The 9,897-nt window shown below is 54.8% G+C and overlaps 1 protein-coding gene across 1 annotated transcript in view; it reads left to right on the forward strand.

Annotated features, from left to right (window-relative positions):
• The first annotated feature begins 276 nt into the window (after positions 1 to 276).
• Positions 277 to 9,897, forward strand: part of Pwp2 (PWP2 small subunit processome component) — a 14,674-nt gene continuing 5,053 nt past the window's right edge. Inside the window, exons 1-15 of the mRNA XM_028767900.1 lie at positions 277 to 349; positions 1,240 to 1,352; positions 2,280 to 2,374; positions 2,550 to 2,649; positions 2,773 to 2,916; positions 4,183 to 4,318; positions 4,546 to 4,778; positions 5,505 to 5,648; positions 5,975 to 6,045; positions 6,622 to 6,758; positions 7,123 to 7,271; positions 7,375 to 7,522; positions 7,819 to 7,969; positions 8,532 to 8,712; positions 9,226 to 9,373. Coding sequence (XP_028623733.1) covers positions 332 to 349; positions 1,240 to 1,352; positions 2,280 to 2,374; positions 2,550 to 2,649; positions 2,773 to 2,916; positions 4,183 to 4,318; positions 4,546 to 4,778; positions 5,505 to 5,648; positions 5,975 to 6,045; positions 6,622 to 6,758; positions 7,123 to 7,271; positions 7,375 to 7,522; positions 7,819 to 7,969; positions 8,532 to 8,712; positions 9,226 to 9,373 — 1,968 coding nt within the window. The 5' untranslated portion in view covers positions 277 to 331. The remainder of the gene's footprint in view (positions 350 to 1,239; positions 1,353 to 2,279; positions 2,375 to 2,549; positions 2,650 to 2,772; positions 2,917 to 4,182; positions 4,319 to 4,545; positions 4,779 to 5,504; positions 5,649 to 5,974; positions 6,046 to 6,621; positions 6,759 to 7,122; positions 7,272 to 7,374; positions 7,523 to 7,818; positions 7,970 to 8,531; positions 8,713 to 9,225; positions 9,374 to 9,897) is intronic.

The following is a 9,897-nucleotide window of genomic DNA, read 5'->3' on the forward strand; positions in this document are numbered from 1 at the left end:
TTATGAAGAAACTCTGTTTAAACTTGGTTTTTTCTTTCTTTTTTGTTGTTTTTTTTTTTTGTTTTTTGTTTTTTGTTTTTTGTTTTTTGTTTTTTTTGCACGGTTACAGGCGGGTGTGCGGTGATTTGCTCGCTTTCTCAGCCCCTGACCTGCAACCGCTGAGCTAGTTCACGCTGCGCCGCGCCTGCGTAGTGGCGGGGGGACGGGGATGGGCGGGGCTTCCCGAGACATTAGCGTTGAGGCCCCGCCCAGGAAGTGCGCGTTTCGAGCGCCGGAGATCGTTCGTATTCCGGAAGCGGCTGGTGTAGTGTACCGCACGTGTGGCTCCAGGATGAAATTCGCTTACCGGGTGAGTTGCGGGCCGGGCAGGGGCAGCGGGAGGGCGAGCGAAGGTTCCGAGGACGCGGGAGAGACCTAGGTCGTTGGCATCTCGGCTGCCTGTGGGAAGCACTGGTGGGTCGGCCCATCGCAAGCTGTCGCTCCCGGTTCACACTGCAGCCCCTGCTCCCACCAAACAGGGTCTCGGGCTGTCCCCAGCCCTGATCATACTCCTGTCAGATAACACAGCAGTGGCTGCTGAAAAGCTCTTAGCAAACACACCTCAAGTAACATCCAGCTCCCTACAGGGCCGCCAGTCCTTGGAGCAGTCCGGACAGCACGCCTCGGGCTGGTCACACCTATTAGAAGCCAAACTCTGCCTGGTGTTAACTCGTTGCATGGCTGTTCACCTACAGCCTAGACTGACTCCTGCCTTAGGTTTCAGCCCAGGCCATCCCTGTAAACAGATACCTTACTGCACTGCTGGGCTTTGCAGCGTTTGGACATCAGTCCAATTGCCTATGTGTCATTTCTATGGGGACATAGAACACAAGGCTCAGGGGTCTCTACACCGAGCTGTGTCTGTTGGATGGCGATCTTGCGTTTGATAACTGAATGGATACACCGAGGCACTGATACATAGCACAATGGGCGTGGTGAGCATCTCCTGGAGCCCTATTCCCTGGGGCAGCTTCTCTTAGGAAGATCCTATGCCTTTCTGTGCCTGGTAAATGCTTCCTGTCTTGGGAGTATCATACCCTTAGAGGGAATCCTGGGCTCTGGAGAATTGGGTTGGGTTCCTCCCCTGCCCAGGGGCAGGACACTTACCTATGGTCAGGTACTTGACTACATATGCCTATATCACCCTTTCAGAGAGTTGACACTGTTCTCTGTGTTAAAACCGATTCATTTCCTTTGCAGTTCTCGAACTTGCTGGGTACGGTTTATCGGTGTGGAAACTTAAATTTCACACGTGATGGAAATTCCGTTATCAGCCCTGTGGGAAATAGAGTCACTGTGTTTGACCTTAAGAAGTAAGTACGGAGAGACAATGTTTTAGCAGGGACGGTAGCCTGCGCGTGAAGGCTAGCCATCCTCTTTGTTGGTTGCAGGGCTACTGGATTTACGAGGTCATGGGGTCATGGTAGAGTTGCCTGCTGGGGTCCTCATTTTTCGTTCTAGTATCTAGGACATCAACATTACCCTTAAAAGGAAAGGAAAAGTCATGTGCCTTTTGGCTATTGGCTAGCAAGGGACCCTACCTCTTCTGTGGAGGTGGTGGCAGATAGGAAGGTTATCTCAAAAGGTGAGCACTTACCATGGGGGGGAACTCTTAAGGGCTCCAGGACAAGTGATTTGGAGAGTTCGGGCTGCCTTGGATCCTAGTTCACTGGCTCTGATGGTTCCCACCTTCCCTGCTGAGATAGTAAGATCTAGAATGGGCAACTCGACAGCTTAGCTTCGCTTGCCCCAACAAATGTGTTGCGGCTCCTTTTCTGTCTGACTGGGAGTGACTCAGCCCCTGCCTGGACTGTCTGAGCGGCTGTAGGCTGACCCTCTCTAGCCTGGGCAAGTCCCTCCAGTTTTTCTGGCCACTGTGCTCCTGGTTCTAATACTTCAGTTAGCTGGCTAGTCCTGGGCCTCCGTTTTCAGACTCTGTAGGCTGGGGCCAGCAGTTCAGCCTACTCTTCCTGCTGCTGATGGATTATAGGGTCTAGTCAGGTCTTCTGTGTTCCTGTCTCTTTAAATAACATCTCAGGGACTGGGGAGTGATAACCTGTTGGTTAAAGAAGACTCGGACCTCCAAAAGGTCAATGCCAAGATGACCCGGGAGGGCAAGGAATGAGCTCTGACATAAGGGACCCTATAGCAGGAGAATCGGCTGCTAGTCCTTCTCTGGCCCCGCCCTCCCTATCTGAGTGCCTGAGACCAACTGTGCTGTGGGTTTTTTTGTTTCTCAGCAACAGATCCGACACACTGCCCCTGGCCACCAAATACAACATCAAGTGTGTGGGGCTGTCCCCAGACGGTCGCCTTGCAATCATCGTTGATGAAGGTAATCAATGTTGGTGTGGGCAGGCACTGGGTCGGCCCAGCGCCCTCTGGGCCTTGGAACAAGAGCATCACCTAGGGTCAAGTTCAGTGCGGGTCCAGGTAGTCCATTTCCAAGGGTGAACAGGCACGCTGCGTCTGGGGTCGGTTGGCCACAGTGTCACTCTGGCCTCTTGCAGGGGGTGCTGCTCTGCTGGTCAGCTTGGTGTGCAGGTCGGTGCTCCACCACTTCCACTTCAAGGGTTCCGTGCACAGCGTCTCCTTCTCCCCCGACGGCAGGTAAGAACATCTTCTGATGTTCCGTCTTCTGTCTGGGTGCTGCCACGGATGCCACGCCGTGAAGGATACAGGGCCAGCTATTGTTGGTCTCCAGTATCACATGTGACCCCGTTTCTCCTGCAGAAAATTTGTTGTTACAAAGGGCAACATTGCTCAGATGTACCATGCCCCCGGGAAGAAGCGAGAATTCAATGCATTTGTTCTGGACAAAACCTATTTTGGGCCCTACGATGAGACCACGTGCATCGACTGGACAGACGACTCCAAGTGAGACTGGGGAGGGCACCCTGGGCCATCTGTCCCTGGAGACTTCGGTCTCCTTCCCATAAGTTGTGGCTGCGTTTTAAAATGTACTATGAGCCCTCTTGTAGTTTGGTCCAGCCTCTCATAGCAGGACTGAGCTCTGCTCTAAGGTCAATAGTTGTCCTGTCCGGCAGGGCATTAAACAGAGGTTCGGGGAGATCACCTGAAAGAGAAAGTGACGGACAGGCCGACGCAAAGAAGACGATCTGTCTATAGCCTGATCAAATCACCGATTTTGCTTTTTCACACAGGGGTTATATACACAAAAAGGCAGGATCTGGGGAAGGGGATGACACAGGAGCATAGGTGTTCAGGGGGAGTACAGACATCTTCCAGAACAGAGTGTCAGCTGGATAAAGGTTCAGGGGACATGTCACTCTGACTCTGACTATGATTTACTTGTCCTTATCTAAGTTGGTACTGTCCACCAAGGCTACCTATCTACAAGGTCTGTAACCATTCAGCCTGGAAATTTTCCACCAAAGCTGCTTGTTTACACTAGCTTCTAGGCATCTGTTTCAGTGTTTTTCCACAGAGACCCAAGACTTTGTGCTAGCAGGCATGTATGTCAGGCCTATTGCTGATTTTAGGCCTATGACTGATTTTAGGCCTTCAGTGTATAAGCAGGGCTGCCCCTGACATATAGTGTTCTTGCTTTTCCTGTTTACCACTGGAAACTTCCTAAGAGGATGCAGACCTTAGTAGAAATGGGAGTTCCCGTTCAGTTTGTCAGGAGCATGGCTACGCTGTCCGGGAGCTGCGGCTGAGGCCTGGCTTCTGCCTCGTACAGAACTGTCCTTACATTGTCCTTACTCCGAAGGCATCTGTTTCTGGTTTGTCTTGGGTGCTGAACCCTGCCTTATGGGGAGAGGTTGGCGGTAGTCACAGCACCTCCCTTGTTCCTGCCCCCGGGCCAGGCTTCCAGCAAGCACAGAGCCAAAGCCACACTGTTGGTGCCCTGACACAGCATGTGGCCTTCGACAGCAGTGAGCCCATCCCATGCATCTGACTGTGGTTAAGAGAATGCACTGGAGTCTCGGGGTTGCATCCAGGGTGGAAGGAATCAGCTGCCATACCCAGAAAGACCCACAGGCATAGGCTCGAGTTGTCCTCTAAGTCTCTTCCGGGGCATCCGTGGTCCCTCAAAGTTCCTTCAGAGGGAAGCCATGAGTGGCCACAAGGGTAGCTAGCGGCCCGGTCGTGAGCCCTGAGCAAGTGTCTCTATTCCAGATGCTTCGTGGTTGGAAGCAAAGACATGTCCACCTGGGTGTTTGGAGCTGAGCGCTGGGACAACCTCATCTACTACGCACTGAGCGGACACAAGGACGCCATTGTGGCCTGCTTCTTTGAGTCCAACAGCCTAGATGTACGTCCCTCACCTGCACTTCCTGGCCCTGCAGTCCGAGCCTTCGTGAGGCTGGCTCTGGGTTGCTTGGGGATCTCTCAGGACTAGCGGACTAGTCCTGGCCACTGCCCAAGTGGGAGGGGCAGGGCTTGGTGTAGCAGGAATCCAAACACTAAGCTTGAGGGGCTGAGCTAATTCCTAGGCACCTTGTGAGTGGCCTGGCTCCAGCCCAGCTGCTTCCTTTGCAGCTGTACTCACTCAGCCAAGATGGAGCCCTGTGTGTGTGGCAGTGTGACACACCCCCCGAGGCCCTGCGGCTTAAGGCACCAAAGGGCTGGAAGGCAGACATACTTCAGAGGGAGAAGGAAGAACAAGAGGAGGAGGACGAAGAGGAGGGAGATCGAGAAACCACCATCCGAGGGAAGGCCGTGCCAGCCGAGCAGGAGAGGGTCGGGAAAGTGAAATACAAACGGCTGGCCAAGTAAGTCTTCCGGCTTTACTGTTCTCCTCACTTCTTTGGTGTTTGCTGTGTGCCCAGCTCTGATCTTGGCCTTGAGGACATGTCACCCACCAGGGGGTTGTGGGGTGGCAGTGGCAGTGTGGTGGGGCTGTGGGCAGAGGAAGAATGCCACGGTCAGCTCTGTTTTGAAGACACCTGGCTTTGGATGGGAGCTACTGTCCGGGATAGAGAATGACAGAACCCAGGAGAGAGGCCATGATGGCATCTGAACTGGAAGGTGACAGAGTGAGGGACGGGAAGAACTGCTCTCCCTTGTCAGGCAGTGACGAAGGAGAAGGTCTGGATGGACCTAAGGTCTCAGGATGTCCCAGACAGGGTCAGGACATAGACCAGGATAGTGTGCACGTGGCCTCATCGGGAGGGAGCCAGTGTAGAAGGAAGGTGTCTGTCTGTGAGCAAAAAGGAAAGGATTGGGGTGGAACCTGCGAAGACCACTCAGGAAATAGATCTGGGTCGCCTCACTGTGTACTGTAGGGAGACCTGTGTCCCTCTCCTGCCCTGGTAGAGGTGCTGCCGGGTCACCTTCACTCACAGATAGCACCCTCTGGAAAAGCAGGCATGCTAAAAGGAAGTGGTGGGCTAGCAGCTGCCTGCAGCACAGGGCACGCCTGGCTCCCTGGATGAGAGGGCAGACCCACCCAGGCCCCCCACCCTATCTCCTCCCCTCTGCTCTGCCTGTCAATCCAGGTACTTCTTAAATAAAGAAGGAGACTTTAACAACCTGACAGCCGCCGCTTATCACAAGAAGACCCATCTCTTGGTCACGGGTTTTGCTTCTGGAATCTTCCATCTGCATGAGCTCCCAGAGTTCAACCTTATCCACTCTCTGAGGTGAGTGTGGCTCACTGGGATGCACCTGTGCATGCGCAGTGAGGTCCCGGGCGATTTGCCCGCAGGATAGCTTCCCACCAACTATGGCACCCTACACGAGCTGCAGACGCCAGTTTTGGATGTGAGGGACGGGGTCTGCTTTCTGTCCTTGGTCTTTCCTTCCATTCTTCATCTCATCAAGACAGAAAGTATAAAATAAAGTGCTAGTTCCCCCAGTGACCGCTGTCAGGCACCATCGAGAAGGGCCTGGGCTCTTACCGGAGGGGAGGGGAGAGGGGTGTGGCGGTGGGCCCCCACTTCCCCTCACTATTCGCTTGTCTGCCCAGCATCTCCGATCAGAGGGTTGCTTCGGTTGCTGTCAACAGCTCTGGGGACTGGATCGCCTTTGGCTGCTCAGGTTGGTTTCCCTGCCCTGCTGTAGAAGGGAAACGTCTCCCCAAAAGCTGACCTAAAGCCAAGTCTAGGGGCAAAGGGACTGGTAAAGCCAGACTGGACCTTTTGGGCCCCAAGAGTGCCACGCTGTGCCTTCTGTGGTAGAGGCCTGCTCCCCCGGGGAGAGGAGCTTCCCACAGCCCATCTGAGCAGGAGTGTTGCAGCTGTAGGTGTGTTTGCAGGAGAGTCGGTGAAGGCTACACACTCATAGTTAAATTCTGGTCTTCAGTGGCCCCTGCATCTCGGCCTGCAGAGATGCCCACATCCCTGCCTAGTAGTCTGGACCTATCCAGTCCAGTCACCTGCAGGGCTGCAGATGGGGTCCGTCTCTGGCATGAGGGGTGGGCTCCACTTTCTGTCCTTGGTCTTTTGATTCTGGTGCCCTGGGCTGCCTTAGGCCTGTGCTCTTAGTGAATGCTCGGGGTGAGTCCAGACCTGGCTGACAGCATCGCAGGAGTACTTGGGATACCCTGTCCCCTACCATGCGCAGGGGCTGCGGGGAGGCGTTCAGACAGTAACTTCAGCTTTCCCGTGCCCACAGGCATGGGCCAGCTGCTGGTGTGGGAATGGCAGAGTGAATCCTACGTGCTCAAGCAGCAGGGCCACTTCAACAGCATGGTGGCCCTGGCCTACTCCCCTGACGGGCAGTACATTGTCACTGGTGGGGACGATGGCAAGGTGGGCACTGGGTGGGCGGAAGTTTGGCCTTCATTTCTCAGGATAACAGCCCCAGTGGGCCCCCAAAAGACCATTTAGTGGACTTTGAATTCAAGAGGGTCCAAGTGTCCCTGTTTCTGACTCTGAGAGTTCCAGTGCCAGCCACCATGTGAAGCGGCAGGCGCTGGCTAGGCCTGGCTCAGGCCATGTTCACCCGTGTTAGAACTCTCACTGCCCCCCTCAGTCTCCACCCAGAGGTGATGGGACCCATGGGGTACAGGGTCCTCTCCAGGCATCACCTGGTGTAGTCACTATGCCTGTGTCAGGCTGCATGGTCTGGATCCGGGTGGCTGTGTTCATGGCTCCCGTGCGCCCCCCTCTCTAGGTCAAGGTATGGAACACCCTCAGTGGCTTCTGCTTTGTCACTCTCACGGAGCACTCCAGTGGGGTCACTGGAGTGACGTTCACCACCACGGGCCACGTCATCGTCACCTCCTCCTTGGATGGCACCGTGAGAGCCTTTGATCTTCACAGGTGAGTCCTGCCTCCAAGCCCGGGGCTCCAGGTCCTTCGTGGACAAAGCATTCAAGAGGTCCAGGTGTGTGTTGACGTCTCCCTTGACCTTATTCCTGTTCAGGTACCGGAATTTTCGTACCTTCACATCCCCGCGCCCCACACAGTTCTCCTGTGTGGCTGTTGACTCAAGTGGGGAGATCGTCTCTGCAGGGGCGCAGGACTCCTTTGAGATCTTTGTGTGGTCCATGCAGACGGGCAGGCTTCTTGACGTAAGAGCAATCTGGTCCCCTAGTCCACGTACTTAACGTGCTTGGGGGCGGGTGGGCAAGGCTGTCCCTACTTGACTCCTTGGTGTTCTTGGAATCCTACTTGAATACCTTGAAAATCCAGTGCAGTGACTGGGGCTGGGGAACCTGGGTGCAGAGCCAAGCACAGAACTCCATGTAACGAGCAGCGGCGGTTAATGGAGGGTTCGGCCTGGCCTTTGGTCCTCCCCACACTCCTCACAGCCTGAGGTAGTGCTCCAGCCCTTCCCACATCTGTCTCTGCTCCTCTGCCTCTGTAGGTTCTGTCTGGCCATGAGGGGCCCGTCAGCGGTCTTTGCTTTAACCCGATGAAGTCCATCCTGGCTAGTGCCTCTTGGGACAAGACAGTGCGCCTGTGGGACATGTTCGACAGCTGGAGAACCAAAGAGACCTTGACTTTGACCTCTGACGGTGAGCTGGGGCCGGGGTCTGCAGATGGACCAGGGACAGAGCTGATGTCCTCTAGTGTGCCGCCTCCTCCTTGATCCTAGTTGGGTTTTTGATGTGAGCTCAGTGGGAGGTGAGAAGGATGCTGGACCCCCCAGACCCAGCAGCTCAGCAGCCCCCAAGGTTGGTGGCATAGTGAGAGAAAGCTGGTCATTGAGTCCTGGGGCTTTTGTCATGCTCCCTGTTGCTTTCCAGAGTAGCCATCAAGCTAAACGACAGAGTCCCTGGGAGTGCCAGGAACAGACTGAGCTATAGGGCAACCTGTGTGATTCTCTTGTCACCTGCAGGATCAGCACACTGCAGCCCTGAGGCTGTCACCTCATGCTGCCTTGGGAGCTCTTGTGTCTGAGTGGTACAAAGGGCCACCCCCTGTCCCTATATCATCAGCGAGCTGGGCAGTGGTGCTGGTTTGTCCCTGGCTAGTGTATACAGCTTCTTGCTTCCAAGCTTGATACCACTCTTGATACATTCCCTATGCACCTTGGTGGTCCCTGGCCTCCTGAGCCTGACATCCGTCTCTCTCTAGCCCTAGCTGTGACTTTCCGGCCTGATGGTGCAGAGCTGGCCGTGGCCACGCTGAATTCACAGATCACTTTTTGGGACCCTGAGAATGCTGTACAGGTGGGCTCCATCGAGGGCAGGCATGACCTGAAGACAGGCAGGAAGGAGCTGGACAAGATCACAGCCAAACATTCAGCCAAGGGCAAGTGAGTGTCCGCTCTTTCAGCAGGGGTGGGGCCCGGCCGGCACTGGGCACAGAGGCCTCTTTGCTAATTTGTGTGCTAAATACATTCTGAGACTGCCTAGTCCCTAGTGGAGGTAGGTGGGGCCGCTGGTCTATGCAAGCTCACATCATACCAACAAGGAGAGAGTCCTCCATTGGCAAGCCATTGCTGTCCACCTGGTGTGTGGCAGGCTGCATTTTCTCCCCTCTTAGAGCCAACTGGAACCATTGGTTCTGGACTCACTCTGGGATATCAAGGGTGTGCCCCTCAGGTAGTGCCATCTAAGAAAGGAAAAAGGTGGGTAGATGGCTGCCATCTTTGAGGGTCGCAGGTATACCTGCTTTGCTGAGGTTAGCCAGAGAACCTTGAGCCACCCTAATGTGAAAAGTATTTGCCTTCTGGGGTGTCAGTGGGGTGTTCTCTACCTGCTCCACTTGGCTTTTGAGACCACATGTCACAGTGATTAGTGCTTGAGAAACTGTGTCTTCGACCCAGGGCCTTCACCACCCTGTGTTACTCTGCGGACGGGCAGAACATCCTGGCGGGAGGCATGTCCAAGTTCGTGTGCCTTTACCACGTCCGGGAGCAAATCCTGGTGAAGAGATTTGAGCTCTCCTGCAACCTGTCTCTGGACGCCATGGAGGTGAGCAGTGCTGTGGGCCGTTTAGCAGGTGGTTTGGCTCCATGGACCTTGGGTCGTCCGAGATGTTGGCACATGGGTGGTAGCTATGGCAAAGCAGGAAGGCTATGCTAGCCCGACTGCCCAGAAGAGCTTACACCCCCCAGGACCTGGCATCTGCTCTGTCTGCGGGCCTGGAACTACCTGGTTAGATTGCTTGCAGGACAGGAGCCGTCTGTAAACTGGCAGGTTTACGGCTCCTTCAGGGCCTGTAAAGGAGAAAACAAGAGAACAAAGACAGATCGTGACAAGGCACGACGTTCTGACTGTCCGTGGGCCTCTGTGCAGCATTGTGTTACAGGGCTGTGTCCTTACTACCCCTCCGGTATCTGTCGTCCTTGTTTACCACAGTCTGTGACCTAAGCCCTTCGCATACTCAGTTTACCTCAGGAATATGGGTGAGGCCTTTGAGTAGGCCTATAACTGCCTGTAGCTGTCGTGTGTGTGTGTGTGTGTGTGTGTGTGTGTGTGTGTGTGTGTGTGTGTGT

The sequence above is a fragment of the Grammomys surdaster genome, unplaced genomic scaffold (assembly GCF_004785775.1).
Source record: "Grammomys surdaster isolate TR1022 unplaced genomic scaffold, NIH_TR_1.0 183, whole genome shotgun sequence".
NCBI lineage: Eukaryota > Metazoa > Chordata > Mammalia > Rodentia > Muridae > Grammomys > Grammomys surdaster.